The following is a 24,756-nucleotide window of genomic DNA, read 5'->3' on the forward strand; positions in this document are numbered from 1 at the left end:
TTGTTTTGTAATGTATTTTAATGTTTTGAACCGTCTTATAGTTTAAAACATATTCATATATCATATTTGTAAAAAATAAACAAGACAAAACTATTAAGACATTCATTTATATATTCTTACTGTTGAAATTGTTTTTTTTTTTGGGGCCGCGTATTGACTTTCGTTTTTAGTTTCTAATTTTTAATTTTTTAAAAAGGAAAAAAAAAAAAAGGGGTGTGATATTCACACATCCTTTTTACTTCTTACACACTTTTTTATTTTTCGGTCGTCGGATCGGATGAATTGAAGAAGATCAAGGGTCAGAAATCAACAAGAGGTATGTGAGAAGTAAAAATAGATGTGTGGATAGCACATCCCAAAAATAATTGTCAAACGATCTATTAATAACTACGTGACTACCATCACTACACAAGGAAAAGAAAATCAACTAAATTAATGATAATTTAATCGAGTGTCAACAAAACAACTCAATTAAATTTACAATAATTTCCACAATAAACTCACAATTGTTTTGACGTATATGCATGACTAAATAACTAATAAGAACAACCATGAATTGATGATCTAGTGGTAAATGATGAATTGTGAGGCTTTCTTGAAACTAAAAATTGGAGGTCTCAGGTTTGAAACCCAATGCTGGTCTGGAAGCCAGACTTGTGGTCAAGGAGAGGCTGAAATGTCTCTACGAGTCTTTTCGACTCCCGGAAAGGATGAATAACCGTGACTTGACACAAGTTGTACCCCTTTTAAGAAAAAAAAAAAACAACTAATAAGAACTAAATACTAACTAATTCAAGTAATATGAAACAAATAAGATTTGTAAACAATAATTAAGAAATTCGAACCATTTCAATTATAAAATTTCAACAATAAAAAGTGGTATGTTAAAAATAAATAAATAAAATATCAATAGTGAGGACGCTGAATTATTTGGACATCCACGAAAATCAACTAAAAAGCTACGTCCTGCTGCGTCGTTTTCTTCCTCTCTATTTCAGCAACAAAAAAAAAAGAAAAAATAAGGCGATCAGAGAGAGAGAGAGAGAGAATCAGAGGGAGAGAGTGGAAATTCAATCGCTGCGAGGACCGTACGCGTAAGGCTGGAAATGGATGAAGAAGAAGGAAGAGGCTGCATTGATTTTTCGATGAAGATTGGTCCGAATCCGTGAGATTCACGCAAATCCAATCCCTCAGATCGATTTGCTCTGCATTGATTTCTCTTCTCTCTTTCTCTGCTCGTTTCCTAGTCAATTTTTTTGGAATAAACAAATGAACGGCGGCGGAGAGGGCCTCGCGGCTCCGGCGACGTCGGGGGCGGCCGTATCCCCGCTCGAGTGGAAGTTTTCGCAGGTCTTCGGGGAAAGGACCGCCGGCGAAGAAGTTCAGGAAGGTAACAGTAATACTCTTCCCCTGATTTTCGTTTCGTTTCGTATCGTTAGGGATTCACTATTGCTTTCGTTCTCATTACGTTTAATACTATTAATTTAATGTAAAATACATTTAGCGGATGATTAGTTACAGAAATTGTGTATTGAATGATGAGAATCGTGAGACGACAATGAAATTTAATCGAAAAAGTTTGATCTTTTGATGACCGAAGCACTTGAGCTGAATACTTAAGTTATTGGCTGGTGGTTTTGTGGCTATTAATTGATGAAGCTATACATTTGGAGGTTGTCTATTTGTGTAGTTGTCAGTTTTTATTTTTCTTTTAATTTAAATCACCACATTTTGCGCTCGTTGGAAGTGCTTTTAAAATGATTGAAAGCACTTTTAGAGAAAATGTGTTTGGGTTCCAAAAACATTTCCACCAAAAGCGCTTTCAGTCATTCTAAAAGCACTTCCAAACGAGCTATTATGTTGGTTAGTATAGGGATTCATTTTCGGGATGTGAGGCATGTAGAGCTATATTTTTAAACTTAAGGGCCCTAGATTTGAGAAATAAGTGAACTTATTAATCAAGTGTGAAGAATGTGTCACTTTCGATCAATAGCTATACTTGAATACCTGCTTTTGAATTTCTGAAAAAGATACTTTATAGATTGTTTGAGGGCATTGAAGTGCTTTGGTGCAGAATCACTTAGGTTTGCTTACTTGCTGGTTGTTTTTGCAGTTGATATAATATCCGCTATTGAATTTGATAGAACCGGGGAACACCTTGCCACTGGAGATCGTGGAGGCCGGGTGGTTTTATTTGAAAGAACTGATATAAAGGATGTAAGTTAATACATTTTTCTTTTGAGGGGTTTGGGGCATGGGAGTGCATTTTCCTTGTACTTAATCTGCCGTTATATTTTGCTTGTTACACTGGTGTGATTTAGTTGTACTTTTATGGTATAAACTTAAATAATTAGCATGGTGGACACCGGAGAGATCTGGAGAGAATGGATTATTCAATCAGTAGGCATCCTGAGTTCCGCTATAAAACCGAATTCCAGAGTCATGAACCCGAGGTATGGCTTTCTTTGTGCTTAACGAGGACATGTATAAATAGGCTTATGAAGATTTCCTCTTTGCTGGAATCTGGATTTGACTAACTTGCATCTTACTTGGTTTTTCCTGAACTCAGTTTGATTATCTTAAGAGCTTGGAAATTGAGGAAAAAATCAACAAGATCCGATGGTGTCAAACAGCTAATGGTGCACTGTTTCTCCTCTCCACTAATGACAAAACCATCAAATACTGGAAGGTAGCACCAACCTTTTGAACTCGTATGTGGTTGGATTATTATATAGAAGATGATTTCTCTCAATATCACATCTTCCAGAGTAATTTTTAGCAACATTAGTTGCATTGCCTTTTCCGTTTATATATTGTTCGGAACAAAGATGGCAATTACTTCAGCCATTTCATTTAACACACACATACGCACATGCAGACTGTAATTGATGAATTGTTATGGCTTCCAATAGGCAGTACAACGACTTAAGATATAATTATTTTAATTTTTTTCATTGTGGAAAGAAACGTTCTAATCCTGCTCTAATGCTGAGCAGGTCCAGGAGAAGAAGATAAAGAAAGTATGTGAGATGAATGTGGATGCTTCTAAATCTATGGAAAATGGTGCAGTTGCTAGTTCTATGTCAGCAAGCTCAAAACCGTATCTTGCAAATGGAGCATGTAAAGACAGACCCGTCAGTTCTCCAAGCAATGACACTTCATTTCCAGCTCTGCACTTGCCAGTGGTAGTTGTACACTATCTGATTTGTTTATTTTCTGACAGCATATGGTTTTGCCTTTACGGTATTTAGAAAATTTTCCAGAGTCAATTGTGCTTAACTTTCTTGGTGAATGACATCCTACTAACACAGTAACACTTGACCTTTTGTGGCATCCAGGTTACCAGTCAAGAGACGAGCCTTGTGGCTAGATGTCGAAGAGTCTATGCCCATGCTCATGACTATCATATTAATTCGATTTCAAATAACAGGTACATCTTTTTCAATGGAATATGCCTTCACCTTTTCATCTATTTTTAATCATGTTGTGTATGTTCAGTGTTTGCCTTGATGCTTGTGCTCGTATCTGAAAATTTTATTATTTGATTACCTTATCATGGAGGAGCAAATTGTGTAGTTGTCGGACTTCCCCCACCCCCAAAAGAAAAAAACCAGTTTCTGTAGTACACGGTGACACTAAAGAACAATTTATGTCACTAGATGAAAAAGATTTATCTTAATGTCGAGTCTTGCTTATATGTATTATGCAATATATTCTTTGGTATTATTGCATGGATATAATATAACTTGGTCTCCATCTTCTGGTCACTAATAACGTAGCTATCTTTTGGTTTCGCAGCGATGGTGAAACTTTTATATCAGCTGATGACCTTCGAATTAATCTTTGGAACCTAGAGATTAGCAATCAAAGTTTTAATATTGTTGACGTCAAGCCGGCAAACATGGAGGATCTGACTGGTAGAACCCACAACACTATGATGACAATTGCTTACTTTCCTAGCTTTTAACTATCATTTGAAGAGAAATGGCAGTAGACATAACCTTGACCCAATTATTTGGGCCTGCTACAAGGCTCCTGGTTTTCCGTCATATTCTGGACAATGTTTCATTAAGTGGCATGCTATTATGTCTTTCTTAGATTTCATCTGTTTCTATTTACTTTGATCTCCCTTTCATTAGGTTTGGATGGCTGAAATGCTCTGGCCATGTAGTAAACTTGAATTATGCCTTATTTATATGCTTTGTTTGTCAAACAGCTCCACATGTGTAATTACTAATTATTTATCTTTACGTACTTGAAATCTATGCACAGAGGTGATAACATCCGCGGAATTTCACCCTACTCATTGTAACACTTTGGCATACAGTAGCTCAAAAGGCTCAATTCGTCTTATAGATCTGCGGCAGTCAGCTTTATGTGACACTCATAGCAAATTGTGAGTCATCTTTCATTCTTCCTTCCTTCCATTCTTGCACTCATCAACGATGATAGTATTATAATAAAATAAATGTATGAGAAATCTTTTGACAAAATTTCTTGGTTTGCTTTGAATCGTAATTATGATTTGTAATGGTGCAGGTTTGAAGAACAAGAAGCGCCCGGCTCAAGATCTTTTTTCACTGAAATAATAGCATCAATTTCAGATATTAAGTTTGCTAAGAATGGAAGACATATACTAAGTCGGGATTACATGACTCTTAAGGTTCATATCTTCATACTCTTATGATAAGATGGTTCATACTTTCAATATTTTGAAACTTCAGTATCATTAGTCCTAGAAACAAAGTTGCAAGTAACAAACACTTAAAAACCTTATTTTCCCTCCCTCCCTAGTCCCTTCCAGTGGATTGGTGACATGGGCGATGCCCTCTATGGGTGCTACCCTTCAACATCTCACTTTTACTGCCGTCCCTCCTTCCCATCCTTTCAGTGGATTGGTGACATGGGCGATGCCCTCTGTGGGTGCCACGCCTCAAAATCTCACCGTTTCTGCCCTCTCTCTTTCCCTGCCTTCCTTTCAGTGGACTGGTGACGTGGGCAGTCCCCTCTATGGGTGCAACCCCCAATATCTCCCTGCTTCTGTTGCTTCCTCAGCTAAAATATGCTAATGTTGTTACTGTGATGTTTAGAGTTACTACTTGATATCATGATATTCAATTTTGTGCTTGTGGTGAGTTTGGGCATTGCAACTACTTCTTGTCTTCAGATTTCTCTGATTCTTAACCCTGTCCGTTACAATTTTTGTTCTCACCTTTTCTTTTTGGGGTTTCTCAGTTATGGGACATCAACATGGATTCTGGCCCAGTTGCCACTTTCCAGGTTCATGAACATCTAAGACCAAAGGTAATGTATTCATTCGAAAAGTTTGTTTGATCGCATGTGATCTTAAAAGAAGACGAGACTATCTAAGTAATACCATACAATGCAACTTAATAAGTTCTTTACCTTTCTCAGCTCTGTGATTTATACGAAAATGATTCTATCTTCGATAAGTTTGAGTGCTGTCTAAGTGGAGATGGACACCGAGTGGGAACAGGTTCTTACAGGTTAGACTTACACCATACACATCCTTTGTTGCTTTTATACTTACACCTTGACCTAAGTAGTATGGGGCTCAACATATGAAGAAACACATTTCTGTGATTCCAGCAATCTGTTTCGAGTGTTTGGTTGTTCTGAAGGGAGCACAGAAGCAACAACATTGGAGGCCAGCAAAAACCCCATGAGGTAGTTTTTAAAATTCTATTTATGCTTGTCAGGCATGCTATTGTTAGGGCATAGTATCATTTAGTCCAAGAAAAACTCCTGTTTATTTTCTTTTGTTCTCTTGGTCAAATGTGCTTATAATTTTTCTCATGAACTTCCAGGAGACAAGTTCAAACGCCAGCAAGGCCTTCTAGATCTTTGGGTAACCTTCCTCGTGTTCTCAGGCGAGGTATGTTCTTGCTTGCATGTAAACTTTGTATACATAGTCCATTGTCTGAAAATTTTGAGTGGTCTAAATAAAATTTAACATAATTGATTTCCACTCAAAGTCTCGAATGAACTTAACTTTTTTTGGTAAAAGATAGAATAAAATTCAGATTTGAATCATTTGGGTTCGGTAGTTCTCTTCTTTTAATCCTAATTAATGATTTAACAAGGTTTGGTACTTGATGGTAGCCTATCTGCTAACCACTGTCTCTGCACATTTTCTTCCATTGTAACATAAAAGGTGCAGATAACTCTGGAGCTGATGCAAACGGAAATTCTTTTGACTTCACAACAAAGTTGCTACATCTTGCATGGCACCCTTCTGAGAATTCAATCGCCTGTGCTGCTTCAAACAGCCTTTACATGTATTATGCGTAAAAATAGTACGGAAAGTTGTATGTCTTGGCCAGCAAAGCTCTTCTGATATCTATTGACAAAAGGCTTCTTTGCCTTCTTCTCCGGCTAGTGATGTTAAGCTGCGCCCTACCTAACTACAAAATCAGGAAGCATTTTTCTGCTGCCAACATTTTCAAGAAGAAAGTAGTATCTGCCCCTCCCATACAGACGATACCTTGCTGATTATGGTAACTCGTAAGGAGAATGCTGTAGTCCTAATTGTGTCTTGTTAGTTGAAGAGATGTGATATTAGCTCATCCGCCTACCGAAAGAATACCTTTGCTGCCACAGTAGAAACCAATTGGGTCCTATATCCTGAAGCGGGGAGAAGCTGTAGTGGTGCCATCAACGCTCATTGATACCGGGGCCTTCAACCTTGTATTATTTGAAGTAAAGTTAAAAAGGGTTTGTGAAACTTTTATCACTGTTTTTATTCTAACCATTCTTTCCCCCTCTTTCAGAGTCTGCTGATTTTCTTTGTTTAGCAAGTATCGGTTCCTTTGGACAGTGAAGGCTCCATGTTAGACATTCCTTCGACAGTTTCACTGGGATTCAAAGATTTGTCGGTCTTAAATCGTCTGGTTATCGGGTGTTTATTGTTTTAGGTAAATGTTTTTGGTGTAGGCAAACTGATCATCTCTATATTGTACGAGGTTCGGTCATAATATCAAAGCATATGGACTAGTTTTGGTGAATTAGGTGCTTCCTTCGTTTAGTTTGTGCTGACATTAGTATAGCCCTTGGGGGCTAGGAACTGTAACAAACTTTTCCCTTGTTCTTAAACCACTATTTTATCAAGTATATGGTGAACTATCCTCTTTTTGTTTATGTTTTCCAAACCCTTGTGAATTGATTTGGAAAATTGGGGTTAGTAGCCCTTTTACAAACCCACCAACCAAAAATATTCGTCTCGAAATGCCCTCTTTGACGAAAATACCCTCATTACCGACGCAATATTGGTAGATTATTGACTCAATCTCGAGGTATTTTCGTCATAGAGGACAAGTAGAGATTGCATTATGCGAGGAGGGCTAGTTTTGGTTGGTGTATTTGTAAAATGCTTGTAAGCCCGATTTCCCATTCATTTTTTATCTACCGTGCATAATTTTCACAAAATTACTGTGGTGAAGTCTTTCCTCTGTGGTATGCTAATTTTTGTTGCATCACGTGAGTAACTCACTGTGAGAATTCGTTTCGTGCAACTGATCACATTTGTTGTATTACGTGAGTAGCACGATTTGTGAGAGATTCGTTTCGTGTAACAAATTCTACTTATTGTATTACGTGAATAGCATGATCTGTGAGAAATTTATGTCGTGCAACGGATGCATGAAAGTGATTCTCCCGCGTCATATTGGTGAAGCTTTTATTATGAGATGGACGTTAGGCATGGCGGTGGACTTTTGTTTGGTGGTCTCAATTTTGCCACATTGGCAGCCTAAAAGTTTATAAACAGTTGAGTAACAACTCAAGTCGTGTCTGATTTTGGAACAGTTTCTAGTTTGGTCGGTTTCAAATACGAACATCACATTAAAACCATAAAATTAGCAATGCCCTCTCAATCTAGTGACTTCTTTTGATTTTTCCCTTCGACTCTTAAAATGTGCAAATTTGCCAATTAGTTTTTTTTTTTTTTCAAATTTATTACATTTTTATTAGTTCTCTTTTGATCGAATTGATGAAAATGATTCTAAATTTAACGGAATAATTTCATAACTGATAGTAGGAGCGAATTAGCACGTTCTAAAATATTAGAACTAAATTACAAATTCAACGGACAAAATTTGTACCCAAATTAAAAGTTCAATAGTTCAAACTGGAATAAGTAATATGTCTGAGGTAATGCTAAATGGTGGTTTTATTTACTCGTTATTTTTTACTTCTCACACATTTTTTCATTTTTAATCGTCGAATCAAATAAATTAAAAAATCTTAAATCATATAAATATAAAATGATGTGTTAGAAGTAAAAATAACACATTTTCTATATTAAAAAAGGTTCTCAAAATCTCGTAATCGCACTACCGTAATTTAGGAAAATCCAAAATTTAGAAGTCCAAAAATGGGTAAACGTTAATCCCAATTAGCAACCTAAAAGATAGACTAATCCTGAGAAATTAGAAATTCTCGTTTACGCCCAGATTCAAAACTGACACGGAGAACACAGGCTTCAGGCTAAATATTTCAGCTTTCCTCAAAACTCTTCTTCCTCTCCCTCTCTCTCTCTCTCTCTCTCTCTCTCTCTCACAGCTCCTCCGAAGCTCCACGGTCATGGCTCTGCTGACCCGAGCCCGCATCCCTCTCCAGCTCTCGGCCCAGCGGGCCCTCTCTCTCCACACCACCGTCCCCTCCCTCTCGTCCTCCGCCCCCTCCGGCTCCACTCCCGCCACCTATGCCCGCCCTCCTCCCCCTTCCGCCTCCCCGCCCCCTCCTGGCCTCTCTAAGGCCGCCGAGTTCGTGATCTCGAAGGTCGACGATCTCATGAACTGGGCCCGTCGCGGCTCCATCTGGCCAATGACCTTCGGCCTCGCCTGCTGCGCCGTCGAGATGATGCACACCGGAGCCGCCCGCTACGATTTGGACCGATTCGGCATCATTTTCCGGCCCAGTCCTCGCCAGTCCGATTGCATGATCGTCGCCGGCACTCTCACCAACAAGATGGCACCTGCTCTCCGCAAGTAAGCAACAACCCCTTCCTTCCCTCTCAATTTTCTGAATCGCAGTTTTAGGATTTCTGGATTTTTGAGCTTAGAAAATGTTTTGGTGATAATTAGATTTGTATTTACCTAATGTAATCTCAAATTGGAACAATTGGGGGCTTTGATTAAGCTCAATTTTAAGGAAATCTCCGATTAAATGGGAATAACATGTACACCATTCTCCTCCGGTTCGTTATTAGGAGATGTTTTTTACCAATGAAAGTGCTGGTTATGGTGATTAGCCTAGTTTTTTAGAGCAGTATGCTCCCGCTCCCATCAAGTTCGACCACCTTCTAGTTTAGATTAGACTAGATTATCGCTTGAATATAAAAAATGTATTAGCTCCGGTTCGTTATTAGGACTTAGGAGATGCATTTTGCCAATGAAGTGCTGGTTATGGTGATTAGCCAAGTTCGTTAGAGCAGTATGCTCCCGCTCCCATCAAGTTCGACCCCACTCTAGTTTAGATTAGACTAGATTATCGCTTGAATATAAAAAATGTATTAGCTCTTGAATAACTAAAACTAGTTCCAAGGGGGTTGTAGCTCAAATATTTAAGAGGATTGTGTGTGTTTCAATGCATGGGATTTGCCTTCCACAATATCACTTGTATCGAAGAAAAAACTACCGTGTTGTGTCTTTTGATAAATGGGATTTCTTAGGAATTTCTTTTGGGAAGTGCATAATTGCCTTCAATTTTGGGAGTTAAAAGCTCCTCGCTAACCTTTCAATCTTGGCGTTGTAATGTGTGTACAAGTAAACAAAGGGGTATGAGTTGTTTTGATCTTTATGGTGAAATTTTATTGCAGGGTTTATGACCAAATGCCTGAGCCGAGATGGGTCATCTCCATGGGAAGCTGTGCAAATGGAGGTGGTTACTACCATTACTCCTATTCTGTCGTTAGGGGTTGCGACAGGATCGTCCCCGTTGATATCTATGTTCCAGGCTGCCCTCCCACCGCTGAGGCCCTACTTTACGGCCTTCTCCAGCTGCAGAAGAAAATCAACCGGCGCAAGGATTTCCTCCTTTGGTGGACCAAGTGAGGGCTTTCATCTTGTGTTTGGGGAGCTGCTTTCGCTATATTTATCCAATAATAAGTCTATCTGGCGAGGTTTGCCCCAGCTAAGCACCATGTAAAGGGAGAGATTTTGCATTTACTTGTTATCAATTTTAGATCCCAGGGTGTTCTGTATTGTGCTTTCTGCATATTTCCGTCGTTTTGGAGCTATAATAGTAGCCACAGATTCTGTAAAACTTTTTTCTGTTTCAATCTGGGTGCTTGAACTAATCTCCCATGTTTATCTACTTGTTTGATTGATTGTTGGAAGCTGCTTATACTTTTTGTTTAACCCAAGATTAAGCAATGTAGCCGTGCTTTTGCAATGTAGCCGTGCTTTTCGTAAACCCTTGAGTTTGTGATTTCAGTTTCAAGTAGTCATATTATTGTTGGAAATCTTGTTGTCTGAGACTGGTCCAAGGGTTCTAGGACTCGACTCGGAGGTCATGTGTTGAAGATCCAACCCGGTCACCTAGGTGCCCGAGGACTTCAATGTGCAGGACATGAACCCCATCTCCCGAAACCCAAATGCCGGGGACGGGGATTGGGGACCTCTGGAAGCTTGGGACTCAAATCTGGGACCTTTCGACGCATGAGATTTGGACTCAGAACCTGTGTTTGGTAGCCCCAATCATACGATCATTTTGGCTTGTTTATTAAGAAGGGTGAAACATAGCTTAGTATTATCATGTCCAATTCAATCCTAACCTCCTCATCAAGTCCAATCCCATTAAACAAACAGGACATTATGGATTATCAATCCTCCGGCATGCAATATCTTAGTAGGTAAGGTGCCGAGATTCTACTAATGTACCCCGAATTCGAAACTCTCCCCTCCTAATTAATGTAATAATTTTGAACTTTCCCCTCCCTTTAATAATAGTAAAATTTTAAAAATAAAAAAGATGACAAAATCCTCAGAATATTGCATTACAAAACTTAGCATTAACTTTTGCTTCTCCGAATGATTGTGCTTATTGCTTAGATTATTTTATTCGGTGTTCTCGCCAATTAAAACGTAAATCTTATATGGTGTTCTCACAGCATAAAAGCAAACATAATTGTATTTAACCGTCTATAATTATGTACTCTTATGTATATATTCTTTGGTAACTTTTTTTACGTTTTACTTACAATTACTGCGTTGAGAAAAATAAAATTAATTGACCAAAAGAAAGAGTATAAAACCTTACAAATTCTTTTCACTTTTACATTTTTACTAAAGACGCGTTTTCCGTTCGGTAAAATTAAGAGACCTTTATTCCTGTAAGCAAGCAAAGGTGTTTGCAAAAAAAAAAGAATCTTAACGAACATGATTCACTTTTAACGTTAATAACATTTTTATCCTACAACTTCATTTTTAGTATTATTTACTTATAATACTTTTTTTTTATCCTTTGATTAATTCGAAAGTTTTCAAACATTTTCATCATTTTTCTTGAGAAAGTATCCTTACGTATAAATATCCAACTGGTGTTTTTCCACCTCACCTTATCCCTCACTCTTCTCTCTCTCTCTCTCTCTCTCTCTCTATCTTCTAGGGTTTCTACGACAATGGCCGACGAAGCCCAATACTCATCCGGTCCTGATTCAGGGAACAAGCGGAAGTACGAGGAGCAAACGCCGCCGTCCACCCGCAGAGTCACCGGTTTCTCGGCCCCCATCAAGTCATCGTCCCCCGACTCTGCGCCAACGTCGTACAGCAGCGTTCCTCCGCCCATGGAAGATTTCCAGCTGGCCAAGCAGAAGGCGCAGGAGATCGCTGCTCGGTTGTTGAACGGCGGCGATGCTAAGCGTGCTAGGGTTGAGAATGGTGGTTCCGACTCTTTTGACAAGGGCTTTAGCTCTGGTCCGCCAGGTTCGGCTTCCATCTTTTGAATTTTGCTTTTTTCCATTAAATTTTTACTCTCTTTTTATTTAATTTTTATGCTTGTTTATTATATTGTTAGGGTTTCGGTTAGTTTTTTAATATGCTTGACATCCAAGAATTTGATTGGGTTTAGTGTTTTAGGGTGATGCGGAGTTGCTATTTGTGTTTTGATTGTACATGTTTATGCTTTGAATGTGAATATCAATGCAACAATTATAATTTTGGTTTTGTGAAAATGATACAGATCCAAAGCCTCACTTCTCAAACCCAGCTCCTTCTTCGATCCCTGTATCTTACGGTGGGTTCGTGGGACCAAGCAAAAAGATTGAGGTTCCCAATGGCAGGGTTGGTGTCATAATTGGTAAAGGTGGGGAGACTATCAAGTATCTACAGACTCAGTCAGGCGCCAAGATTCAAGTTACCCGAGATTCTGATGCGGACCTCAATTTTCCAACTAGGATGGTGGAGCTCATGGGTACTCCGGAGCAGATTGCGAAGGCCGAGCACTTGATAAATGATGTTCTTGCTGAGGTTCGGCTTGGGCATTAATTTTTTTAGATGAGTTTTATCATCTGCTTGTGATATATTAAAAAAAGTTCACACATTTAAGTTTGAAATCCTCCACATTGTGATCATTTTTGTTAATTTTGAGATAGTTGAGTTTTATCAAATTGGTACATATGATCTTGGAAATATGGCTTACACATATAAGCTCTTATGTTTGTTCCAGGCTGAATCAGGAGGTCCTGCCATAGCTTCTCGAAGGTTAACTGTACATACTGGTGGTGAACAATATGTTACGAAAATTCCTAACAACAAGGTACAGACTATGTAGTTTTTATATATTTGTCTGCGTGTTTTGGTGATTTAGTTATTGAGGATTCGTGACTATGTAATCTCAGGTTGGGCTTGTAATTGGTAAAGGAGGGGAAACAATAAAAAGTATGCAAGCTGGGTCTGGAGCTCGTATCCAGGTTTGTTTTCAATCTTGGGCAGAATATTGGTCTTTTTTATGGTTTTTTATTTGTCTTCTTTTGGATGGAACTCTATGTATTCTTCTATCATTTTTCTTGATACATGTTGTACACATAACTTTTCTGGTATATCGGTTTGAGTAACGCATCTGGGTGGAATCAAATATAAGAAATGGTTTTATGGGCTGACATTTCATTTGTTTTAGGTTATTCCCTTGCATCTGCCACCTGGTGACCCATCAACAGAAAGGACGCTACAGATTGATGGTACTACTGAACAAATTGAAGCTGCAAAACAGTTGGTAGCTGAAGTTATCAGTGAGGTTGGTTTTATTGGTGTTTGCCTTAAAATTTGGCTTGTACGCCTCTCTGATATATTTAGTAGTCAGAAGTTGTTAGCTTCAGGAGGAGTAGGCTACAATAGATGTGATTCTCTAGGATGTATAGTTTTGCATGGCCATTTAAACTTCTGTTTTCTGTCAATGCATTTAATTTGCACACGACTACTTTCTGCAATCAGATTTTGGGGTTTTTTGTTGATATTTGAGGTTCCCTGTTGTAGCGATGTTACTTATTTTGTATATTCATACTGTTCATATTGCTTGCTCAAATTAGGTTAACCAACCTGGTTGCTAGATTTACCATTTTGCATTTTTCTTTGGTATTAATTTTTTTTCTTGCAGGGCTTTGTGTATGTTTTTTTAATTTTAAATTTTGAGCTCAATTAATCCGTACCATTTTCTGATAAGCCCTTGGACAGTTTTATCTTGTGATATTGTTAAAAATTTTCCCTGATACTGAGTTCGTCTTTTTTTTATTTTCATTTTGCATTTATGTTGTGCATGATGCTACATTTCTGTCTCTAAATTGAGTTTCTCTGCCTTTTCGTTCTCTTTGTTTTATGGATTTGACTTTTATGCTGGTTAGTTGCATTTACATTGTACAATTGTTCTAGGTATGTATTTTGTAGTCTATCTGGTTGTGCAATTTTTCCACTGTGTCATGTAAGTTGTAGATACTAATTCCAGTTGAACTATTGCTGACTTTATATTTTCGGCCAATGGTGGACCACAGTATCCCTAATGTTGTACTGGTTAGTGGTTACGTCACTTGGTATTGTGAATATGTTTATGACCCAAATATTATGATTTTATGAGGATTGGATAAGTTTGTATGGTCCTCAATTGTCTTTTTTGGCTTTAGATCTTATTAATTCAGATTTTTTTTTTGTGCTGATCTTTTTGCCATGCACAGTGTGGCTGGCAGAGATTGAGTCTAACATGTCAAGTGAACACTGGAAGGAGCCTGTTTATGCAAGTATTTATTCTTTGGGTTTTGTAGCATTTGCTGGGATCTAGTTTCAACTTAAGAAACTAGTTGGCGCGATTTCACCTCTGCGAAATCCATTTGGATGTCATATAGATTTAGCTTTAATTGTATAAACCTGCAGGGTAATCTGAATTGTTATCATAAATGGATGCAATAAGTTTCTTCTTCCCATATGATTGATGCAGATATTGGCTTATTTGACCTTAAGATTGAACAAATATTTGGAGGAGTGATTACAACAAATTGGGCTGTTCTTGACCATTTGCGCTTATTGGGAATTTAGTCTACGGGAGTTCATATTACAGGTTTAGGTTATTAAGTTACATTAAAGTTTCATTAACTCTCATAATGTTTAACATTACAATTATTGGTTCATTAAGTGAAAAATTATTGGGACAACAGCTTGATCTACCATCACTATGCTTATTTCTCTTATATTATATAACTGATTCTTATTGGGAATTATTGTAGGGTTAGTTTGTATTGGACTGTTGGTGACACCAACATGGAATCCTTTGTGTTGGTGTTCCCTTAGCATCACTCTGGTATGGTTCTAAATCCCGTTTTCTGGTATTTAGTAATGATATTGCGGAGTGAAGCTTTCTGTTGGAGGGATTGAAGGTTAATAGTATAACTCCTAGAAAATTTGAACCATTTTATTCTAAATATATTAATTAGTTGTGAATTAGTTTAATGTTGGAATATTGGACTTTAAATCATAGTTGTTCTATCGAGTATTTTTATTTTGTCATAATTATGTAGTGCTTAGCTGTATTGAAGCCTCTATCAAATTATTAGATTTTCTTGGTATTATTTTACCAGTATTTATACTGTTTATTCTGTAGTGTTTTTAAAATGTTTTATAGCTTTATAGTTGTGAGAATTTCTTCAAATCTTTTGTCAAGATATTGAACAGTTTTGGTTGGCTTCCATAAAATTTGTTTTCCTGTCTTTCTGCTGGATTTAATATCCGAGTACCATTTTATTGAAGTCCAGCTTGTTTTTGCTGAACTTGAATTTTATGATCAGTCAGCCTCACCTGCTTTCTGTTTATTTCTTCATTCTTTTTCCTGTTTATCTGCATTGTTCTTTATTCTATATTATAGCTTATTTCTTCAAAGGAGTATTTTCTTATTTTTTTTGTTGAGTACACATATTGAGGGTCCTTCATCCTAATTGTTCAGAACCTCTTGTCCCTTTTCTTGCTATATTTCTGTTCTTTTTATTATATCCTGGAGAGATTCTTGCTGCTTATTTGGGATATTATTCGGCCAATAATGATTCAGCTTCACACTTGCGGGAGGATCTAAGGGTCTTTTTATGCTAGCATCTAAGATGATCTATGAACTAATGTCCCTGGTTGACATAACAGGTTTTCTATACTGATGATTTACGTTTTTCACATAAGTTTAGATACCTTTTGTTTGGAATTTACTGATCATCCCACATGTGGTAGCTCATTTGTGATGTATTAGTGCATGGACAATGTCTTCTGGTCTGGAGTTCTTTCTTAGATGTCTAATTTTCGGTCTCTTATAATATGTTTAATTAATACCTATGCATACTTTGATATTTGGTAATGTTCTACTGTGTGCATTTTGCACTTGTTTTTATGACTGTCCATCGTCACAATTAAGGCTATATGGAAGTTTGTTTTTATATAAAAGCTTCTATATAGTGTTTTGTTATTTTCCGTACCCATTCACTTCAAATAGGGAGAGTGTGGACCTCTGCTGGAGTAACTCAATTTATACAACCACTGGTACGGTATGTGGGCATTTACACCTCTTCCCAATATAATAATGAAATCCATTAATCACTATATGAATGTATTTGTTTTTCCTATCTGTTATGTGCTCTGTTGAATCATAGAATTTTTCTTTTATACATGTTTTCCAATGTTTGCTTTTGTACATTCTGTGTTTTTGTATTCCTCCATATGTCCCAACATCATGGGAAGTACGCCATGGTTATTTGTGAGAATAATTTTATTGCAGAACCGTGTTAGAAATCCAGCAATGTCTGGAGGATACTCTCAGCAAGGTTATCAAGCACGACCTCCCTCAGGATGGGCTCCTTCTGGTCCCTCAATGCAACAACCTAGTTATGGATATGGACAGTCTGGAGGGTATTCTGCTCCACCACATCAGTATAATGCGTCTCAGCCTTCTTACCCAGGCTATCCTCCTCAACCAACATCTGGTGGCTATCCGTCCAGTTGGGACCAGTCAGCTGCTGCGCCAACCCAGCAGACTTCCCAGGGTGGTGGTTACGATTATTATGGCCAGCAACAACCTTCACATCAGCAGCAAAATCCTGGAGGTCCTGCTGCTCCTCCTGCTCCTGCTGATGGTGCTGGTTACAATTATGGCCCGCCGCCAGTTTCAGGCTATAATCAACAAGGACAAGGATATGCTCAAGATGGCTATGGTGGATATCATGCACCACCTCAATCTGGGTACGGTCAGCCACCGGCATATGATCAACAGCAGGGTTATTCTGCAGCAGGCTATGGTAATGTGAGTAACCCACCTCAAGATGGGCATCCACCCTCTTATGGATCTCAGGGGGATTCAGCTCAGGTGCCTCCTGCTCAGCAAGGATACAATGCCGGTCAACAGCCTAGCCCTAACCCTGCTGGTTACCCACCACAAGGTTCTACTCAGCCAGGTTATGGAGCACCCCCAACTTCTCAAACTGGTTATGGAAGCCAACCACCGGCTCAGCCTACATATGGAGCTGGATATGGAGCACCACCAGCACAAAAGCCTCCTGCAAATCCTGCAGTTTATGGGCAAACTGCTCAGTCCCCCAGCACTCCAGGAGGCTATGGCCAGCCTGCACCTGTGCAGCCAGGATACCCGCATTCTCAGCCTCCAGCTTCTGGATATGCTCAGTCAGATCCTGTTACCCGTCCCCCTACATCTGGCTACGGTGCTGCAGCACCACAGACCGGATACGGGCCTCCATCCTATGGCGCACCACCAGCTGGCCAGCCAGGATATGGGCAGGTGCCACCACCCTACAACGCATCTTATGGTGCTGGATATGCACAACCTCCTCCCTACTCTGCTGATACCAGCACGAATGGGAACGCTCGTGGGACCTATGATGCTCCGCCACCTGCTTCACAGACTGCCCCCCCAAGTGGAGTTGCCAAAACTTCCCCTCAGAGTTGATGTGTTATGGCGTTTTGGGTAATTGGTGATGTTTCGTTGTATTTTCTGTAGTAGTAAGGCTAGTGAGGTTAGTATTTGGTGAACATTGTACTTGTGTTTTCGGTATTTCGGATCTGTGAGGATTTGGTAATTGCAAGAACTGGTTGAATATATTGATTTCTATGCAAATTTTCTCGTTTTATGTTTCTGTTAGTCTCCTATTTGCTTATTGATGTTCTTACAAGGGAGATTTAAATACAAACGAGTCTCTACAAAAAATGTGAAAATACAAGTCTAAATGAACCCAAAACCCTAAAAATATTTTTATTTAGACGTGTAAACTCGTTTTGTATTTTCAAGAACTATTTTGATTGACCTAATTTTAAGGGATGATCCGAACTTGAGTATAAATTAGTTTTGCAGATATTTAATATGAGGATTATTTTCGTTGTACTGTAAACTTCTTAAAATTAAAGGAGGACATTACATTATATGCTTCAGTTGCCAAATTGTGTTTGATTATATTTTCGGTGTCTAGTATTGGAGTTAAAATTTGATTAAGCATGCATATATTACTCAATAAATAATAAGACGGTGACCTGTAACATTTACCCTACTACCGCGTATGTAAGTAAATCTTGAAAAACCTGATTTTGTGAAATTCTACAAATGGCACGGAAATGGGAAGAAAAAACACACGTAAATGGGTAAATTGCAACCATACCCTTATGATTCGGGCAGTCCGATTTCATCCTATATTATAATATAAGTGGCTTTAATGACGTGGAAATATCGCATCAGACTTTTCTTGGTGGCTACTCCACCGCTGCACACTAATGAAAACCCTAATTTCCTCTCCCCTCAGCTAAAAAACCAGAGCACTAAGGTATACAATCATTCTCTTTCCTTTTTTTTTTAATGAAATTTCAATTTAAATTCTAGTTTTAGTTCTTTTACATCGGATTTTGTTTTTAGTTCAATTTAAACTTCTTAAAATTAAAGGAGGACATTACATTATATGCTTCAGTTGCCAAATTGTGTTCGATTATATTTTCGGTGTCTAGTATTGGAGTTAAAATTTGATTAAGCATGCATATATTACTCAATAAATAATAAGATGGTGACCTGTAACATTTATCCTACTACCGCGTATGTAAGTAAATCTTGAAAAACCTGATTTTGTGAAATTCTACAAATGACACATAAATGGGAAGAAAAAACACACGTAAATGGGTAAATTGCAACTATATCCTTATGATTCGGGCAGTCCGATTTCATCCTATATTATAATATAAGTGGCTTTAATGACGTGGTAATATCGCATCAGACTTTTCTTGGTGGCTACTCCACCGCTGCACCCTAATGAAAACCCTAATTTCCTCTCCCCTCAGCTAAAAAACCAGAGCACTAAGGTATACAATCATTCTCTTTCTTTTTTTTTTTTAATGAATTTTAAATTTAAATTCTAGGTTTAGTTCTTTTACATCGGATTTTGTTTTTACTTTGGATTAATTTTCATTCCGATATGGTGATTTAATTTTGAGATGAGTCATGATGCATTTGAATAAGAACAATTATCTTTGCACCCAAGTTCAGAGTTTGATTCCCTCTTCCCGCACTATTGCATGTAGATATCAAAAAATAAAGTTACCATTTTGTGGGGTTATTTGGATTTCAGGGACGAGTGATGGCATCGAAGGTGTTTCTTCAGTTGCAAGGCAAGGCAACTCAAGCTTCAAGGGTTGTGGCAGAGTACGGATCTTCCTATTACAAGCAGGTATTGGAGAAGAACAGGCATTACGTTCAGGAGCCTCCCACTGTTGAAAAATGCAGCCTTTTGTCCAAACACTTGTTCTATACCCGTATTGCTAGGTCAGCTGTTTAATAACTTTCAGTTCTTGCAGACGAAAGTTAGGCTAGTTGGTTAGGGTAGTGTGACGTCAAAATATGATAGATGGATGCCATACGGGTAGTCTCTAATCATTATCTTTGTCTCATGCAGTATACTGGGGCGGTATGAAACACTTCAGAAGGAGCTTGATTCGGTAAAGCAAATTTGGAAGAACAGGCAGGCGCTGAGGGTGGAGGATGCCGGAATAGCTGCCCTGTTTGGCTTAGAATGCTTCGCCTGGTTTTGTGCCGGTGAGATGATAGGTCGAGGATTCACATTCACAGGTTACCGAGTCTCGACGCTGCTGAGCTTGTGAACACGTGTAGTATTGATGTTCACATACACATTTCAATAATTATTTTGATTTTCATATGTTAGCACCCTTTTCAGAACATACAATGCTCTGTACTTTTATTTTACATCTGAACTGGAAACCTGTATAATGGTTAGCGAGGATGCCGGACCATCTGAGTTTGGGTACCGGCTACAAGGGAGAAATCGAAGGGAAACTGTCAGTCCGACCGGAGATGGACGTAAGAAACCAGAAGCAGATGATTATACTTAAAACAGTTATCGTAAACCAGCTTTACGTACAAATCATAACATCCAAAACGTACAAAGTAGAATCTAAGATATGCCTCACGAATCAAAGCATGTTCACCAAGACATTATCAAAAAATTTACATTTCGGAAGAATGGGCTAAATCCAAAACTTATCTCTTGGAAACTGCAAAGCTTGTTCCGTATAGAGCCGAGGATCAATTGGAAGCGAATGGGGGGATTCTTCGTAGTGTTCTGACTCTTAATCTACTTTCTGTGTAAGTGAAAGCTTAATACCTTCCTTAAATCAGGTGGTTCCTGAACGCCATGATCATTTTCGGGGAGAAGAACAAAACAAATGCCAAAAAGGAACCAAAGAATATCTTGATAACGTATCTCAGGGGGTCATGATCGACTACTTCTGAGGTAGTTTGTGGGGTTGACATGGCTGTTGCAAGTGGTAAGGCTTCTATTACTGCATCTGCCAGGTCTGTTATAAACGAAGGAGTACAACCAAGGGCAGGGACTCGGCCCCAATTCTCAATGCCAGATTCGTGGGCCAATTCCCTGTACTCCATATCAATTTCTTCAAGAGTCTCTATGTGCTCACTCACAAAGCTGGATAAAAAAAAAAAAAATAGATGTCAAATTAACTTACTATACTTCGAGAGAGAAATAACCAAATAATTCCCGGGGCCAGAAACAAAGTTAGGTACCTGACTGGAACAGCTAGGAGACTTTTCACGCCTTTCTGGCCAAGCTCAACAAGAACTTCATCAGTGTAGGGCTTTAGCCATTGCACAGGACCAACTCGACTCTGATCACCACCCGACCCCAAAATAAGGGAAAGAAAATCAGAAAACAACATAAAGTTGTAGCCATACGTGATAGACAACAACTGATGGTAGTTCTGAGAACCGAAAAAGGTAGAAAAGTAAAATGTAGGACTCAGAAAAAAGAGTTTTACAACCCACCTGGTAAGCAAGGGTATGTTCATTGTTAATTCCTCTAGATGTCAGCTCTTTCATTATTAAGAAGATGCACTCCTCCATTTGATCTTTGTAAGGATCTCCGGCATCCTCCACATAACTCAGCGGTACTCCGTGGGCACTGAAGAATATCATGACCTGAATTTCATACAAAATTAGCAACGCTTACCTGAGCTGTGAATTTCATGGAATAACCGTACAATGAAAGCATACGTTCAATAACAAAATCTATAAACCAAAGAGAGTGAAATTTAATTTCATCAAAAGAGCCATTTCTGATGAATTTAAAGCATATATTCAATAGAAGCATCAAGCGCACCTCTGCAGGCTCAGAAAAACTTTCTAGCTCTTTGGAAATCAAGTCGGCCATTGACTTAAGATAGCCTTCACGTTGATACCATGAGTTTATAATAGAAACAGGCATCCTTGATAGGTACAAGTCTTTCCTGCAAGATGGGCACTCACATTCAGAAAATTGACCATTGTAAACAAACATAAGTAGTTTCATAAACTGACAGCGAACTATCACCTGAAAATATCCCGGAGCACAGAAACGCTTGATCCAGTTGTAGAGATAGAGAACTGAGGGTATAGAGGCAGGACAACAAGCCTGGTTATTCTGTCCTTCTTAATCTGTCATAGATAATGTGGGAAACTGATAGTCATTTGGTCCATTCAATTAGAAGATGCCCCATGATGAGTAACTACAAATTCAATGACTAACCGATATAAACATTGGAGACTTTTAGGTTACAATCTATTGTCCCATATCCTTTACATTGCCTGGAACCAACGGCAAATATAAAAATATTACTAGGTTACTGAAATTTAAGACTCACTTGCTGAACTGCTTCCTCAGTAAATGGGTACCAATAACGCATTCCCACATATACATTAACAGGCAAGTCCTTAGATTCCAGAGACTTTTTGAGTTCATTTGCCTGTAACAAGCCACCTAAGTATGAGTAAATATAACAAAACGTACCTAACAAACCACCAAATATTCTCAAATGATACATTCTTGTAGAACATAATCAATTTTTTTTTTGGGTAAGGAAACAGGACAAGATTATACAAATAAAAACAAAAGATGACATTTCATCAGGCATGTTATGTATATTGCTCTACCTGCTCATCTGTAATTTTACGCAATGGTGAACCACCTCCTATAGCAGCATAACCTTCTTTGCTTTTTGGGGCTCGAAGCACAGAAATTAATTTCGCCAATGGTTGCTGGAGAAACCGAAACAACCTTGGGAGGCGAATGATATCCTGTCTCACACAACACGTGAATATGTTAGTAATGAGTGCATTAAGTGAACAACTCATGCTGACACCAGTAAGGCAAGGCACCAAGAGCAGATGAACATACCGGGTCGGCAAAAAGATTGAACAAAAACGGCTGAACATCATTAAGCGTCTCGGGTCCTCCAAGATTCAGAAGCAGCACTCCAACCTTCTCTTCCCCAGCATGGGAATGAGACTCTACAGCAGTCCCACCATAAGTGCATACACCCGCTGGACATAATACTTCTCCAACAGGGTTTTTCTTAGAATAATGTGATAATCCAAACATGTCATTTCCTTTATCACTCGCTGCAGAGCATGAAACTGTGAGCTGTTTCGAAATTTTCAATCCCTCGGATGAACGGCAAGAGGCAGATCCCGACCTACCACTAAAATTACATTTAGACGGTTAGTCAAAATCTCATCTTAGCTAGCTTAAATGAAAGTCTGAAACCAATAAACCAAAACTCAAACATAATTCGATTGCCATAATTCAGTTTTCCTGTTTGGCTGTCGTTAAAATGCTGAATTTCTGTTTGGTTGTCGTAAAAATGCAAACTTTTCTGTTTTGTTGTCGTAAAAATGCAAACATTTCTGTTTGGTTGCTGGGAAAATGCAATTTACACATATAGCCAAAATCTCAGCTTAGTCAAGCCAATAAACCAAAACCCAAACATAATTCGATTTCTGTTTGGTTGCAGGGAAAATGCGAACTTTCAATACAATGGAAACTGGATAGCCATACAATATAGAGCTCTCGCTCAAGATATTACTAGGATTTTCTCGCGCGATTAACTCTAAACACGAATCTAATTAAATAAAAGAGCCATTTACTGATCCACATTGCAAAACAAACCAGAAAAAAAATTATGATTTCGAGTGCTTACGAGGATAATCTACGATCTGAATGGGAGAGATTGATTTGGGGAAGAACGCGGGCGCCTGTGGCGGCGTCCATGGCGGTCGACGGCGGAAAAAAAAAGAAACCCAAAACTTTTGTCGAATCGTTGAAGAAGCGTAACGTCTTCAGCGCTTCCTTTTAACGAAGTCGCCCGACTCTAACCAACTCCACTACCTAACACACTCTCTCTCCTCTGAGATTTCTAATTTCCGTTGAGAATACGTGTCCGAAGAGTGCAACGTCCACGCGTACAAGTCCAACCAAAAAGGTGGTTGTCATAGGGTAGAATTATCTCTCATCCTAATTTTCATCTCCTTTCCTTTTTTTTATTTGAAAAATTATGGTTGAGTTACATTAATATTTTATATTCATTTATTAATAGCTAGAAGAAGACAAAAAGTAATATGTGAGGAAAGGCGAGAAAGGAGATGGAAATAGGAGCTAAGAGAATCCTACTCCGACTACCTTTATTTACCAAAGGCCTAAGATCAAGTGATCCGGACCGTTGAAATTTGATCTAACAGCAACAAGGAGATCCCTCTAAAGTTATAATAATTGTAACTGTTAGATCAAATTTCAACGGTCCAAATTACTTGATCCTGGACCTTTGATGGAAGAGATCCGGACCGGATCTCTTCCCATTTTTTTCGAGGGAGAGTCGACAGTCACGTGATAACACGTGCCGTAACGGTCGGGCTTGAGGATGGATCGAGGGTGGTTTGTGAATGCTGGTGTTAGACAATGAACCAAATTAAATGGGCTCGGCCCAATTGGACGAAAATCTCGCGGGCTTTTGAAGTGGGCTTCGACTTTGTACTACTCCGTACACTTAGGGTTAGGTGGCCTCAGCAGCTATAAATTAGTAGTTTCCTTACTCTCTCATGCCATTCTACTTCAATCTCTGCCAACTTCCACGAGTTCTATCTGAAACTCAAAGCTCCTTGCAATTTGGGTAATTAAATTTCATTTTTTATCTGATTTAATATTTATACCGTTTTAGTATCTGGGTTTTTGTTTGTGGATTATGATGTGATCGGGGCTCCATATTCGAGTCAACAGCAGGCGCCCGATTGGTGGCGACCCGACTGCCGCTTGGAGCCGATAGTACAAGTTCGTAGTGGGTGAAGATCCATGAAACCGAAAAACCAATTTGTTTCATGACACAATATCCACTGTACATTTTTCTAAATCTTTCTTCTTTTCTGTTTTTTTTTTTTTAAAAATTTTTTTTTTAATTAGGTTGGATTTATGAAAAATATTAAAATTTGTGAATGAATAAATGAGGGCACTCCAGTCAGACACGGGTGTTTGTTGCTAAATCCAATAACAAGCGACCTTTTGCATGGTGCCTAGAAATAGCTACTGTCACGATTGGAGGAAAGATGTATTTTTTCCACGCTTTCCTTCAAATTTAAAGCAGCTAAATCTTCAAATTTTATGAATAATTTGTTGGGTTTTGTGTTTTAAATCTAAATCTTGATTCTTTGTTAGTAAAAACATTGTGAAGATTCAGAAGATTTTAGCTTTTGGTGTTGCATTTGATGCAATGTAGCTGAAAGATAGACCTCTAATTTGATTAATCGCTATATTTTAATGAATAATTGTTGTTTGACTTTCTTAATATATTATTTTGAAATTAAATAATTTTCTTGGGAAATTTAATATACTGAATTATTTGAAATTGGGTAATTAATTTTTACCGTCAAATTTAATGAAATTTTATTGTGTCA

The 24,756-nt window shown here is 38.4% G+C and overlaps 5 protein-coding genes across 6 annotated transcripts; 4 read left to right on the top strand and 1 right to left on the bottom strand.

Annotated features, from left to right (window-relative positions):
- The first annotated feature begins 1,004 nt into the window (after positions 1-1,004).
- Positions 1,005-7,147, top strand: LOC137717458 (serine/threonine protein phosphatase 2A 55 kDa regulatory subunit B beta isoform-like). 2 transcript variants are annotated; one of them, XM_068456840.1, is made up of 14 exons: positions 1,005-1,390; positions 2,114-2,217; positions 2,355-2,453; positions 2,570-2,689; positions 2,997-3,188; positions 3,339-3,430; positions 3,799-3,917; positions 4,273-4,396; positions 4,540-4,663; positions 5,236-5,304; positions 5,416-5,507; positions 5,611-5,688; positions 5,829-5,896; positions 6,176-7,147. In XM_068456840.1, the coding sequence occupies exons 1-14, from the start codon at positions 1,270-1,272 to the stop codon at positions 6,310-6,312; spliced, it is 1,539 nt and encodes a 512-aa protein (XP_068312941.1). In that variant the 5' UTR covers positions 1,005-1,269; the 3' UTR covers positions 6,313-7,147. The 2 variants fall into 2 exon arrangements, with proteins under 2 accessions (XP_068312941.1, XP_068312942.1); XM_068456841.1 differs by having other exon boundaries at positions 2,997-3,185.
- A 1,366-nt stretch (positions 7,148-8,513) lies between these two features.
- On the top strand, positions 8,514-10,357 carry LOC137717459 (NADH dehydrogenase [ubiquinone] iron-sulfur protein 7, mitochondrial). Its single transcript, XM_068456842.1, has 2 exons — positions 8,514-9,008; positions 9,839-10,357. The coding sequence occupies exons 1-2, from the start codon at positions 8,602-8,604 to the stop codon at positions 10,071-10,073; spliced, it is 642 nt and encodes a 213-aa protein (XP_068312943.1). The 5' UTR covers positions 8,514-8,601; the 3' UTR covers positions 10,074-10,357.
- Positions 10,358-11,588: 1,231 nt separating this feature from the next.
- On the top strand, positions 11,589-17,622 carry LOC137717457 (uncharacterized). The gene is made up of 6 exons (XM_068456839.1): positions 11,589-11,945; positions 12,202-12,488; positions 12,688-12,777; positions 12,860-12,931; positions 13,138-13,254; positions 16,258-17,622. The coding sequence occupies exons 1-6, from the start codon at positions 11,642-11,644 to the stop codon at positions 17,437-17,439; spliced, it is 2,052 nt and encodes a 683-aa protein (XP_068312940.1). The 5' UTR covers positions 11,589-11,641; the 3' UTR covers positions 17,440-17,622.
- Positions 17,623-19,105: 1,483 nt separating this feature from the next.
- On the top strand, positions 19,106-19,874 carry LOC137718086 (uncharacterized). Its single transcript, XM_068457599.1, has 3 exons — positions 19,106-19,290; positions 19,421-19,621; positions 19,760-19,874. The coding sequence occupies exons 1-3, from the start codon at positions 19,106-19,108 to the stop codon at positions 19,872-19,874; spliced, it is 501 nt and encodes a 166-aa protein (XP_068313700.1).
- On the bottom strand, positions 19,840-23,210 carry LOC137718305 (ferrochelatase-2, chloroplastic). The gene is made up of 9 exons (XM_068457828.1): positions 23,013-23,210; positions 22,211-22,514; positions 21,967-22,110; positions 21,678-21,779; positions 21,368-21,471; positions 21,158-21,284; positions 20,824-20,976; positions 20,566-20,666; positions 19,840-20,467 (listed from the first exon to the last, which is right to left on the bottom strand). Exons 1-9 carry the CDS (start codon positions 23,081-23,083, stop codon positions 20,152-20,154), a joined length of 1,422 nt encoding a protein of 473 aa, XP_068313929.1. The 5' UTR covers positions 23,084-23,210; the 3' UTR covers positions 19,840-20,151.
- Between the last annotated feature and the right edge of the window lie 1,546 nt (positions 23,211-24,756).

The sequence above is a fragment of the Pyrus communis genome, chromosome 15 (genome assembly GCF_963583255.1).
Source record: "Pyrus communis chromosome 15, drPyrComm1.1, whole genome shotgun sequence".
Classification (NCBI taxonomy): domain Eukaryota; kingdom Viridiplantae; phylum Streptophyta; class Magnoliopsida; order Rosales; family Rosaceae; genus Pyrus; species Pyrus communis.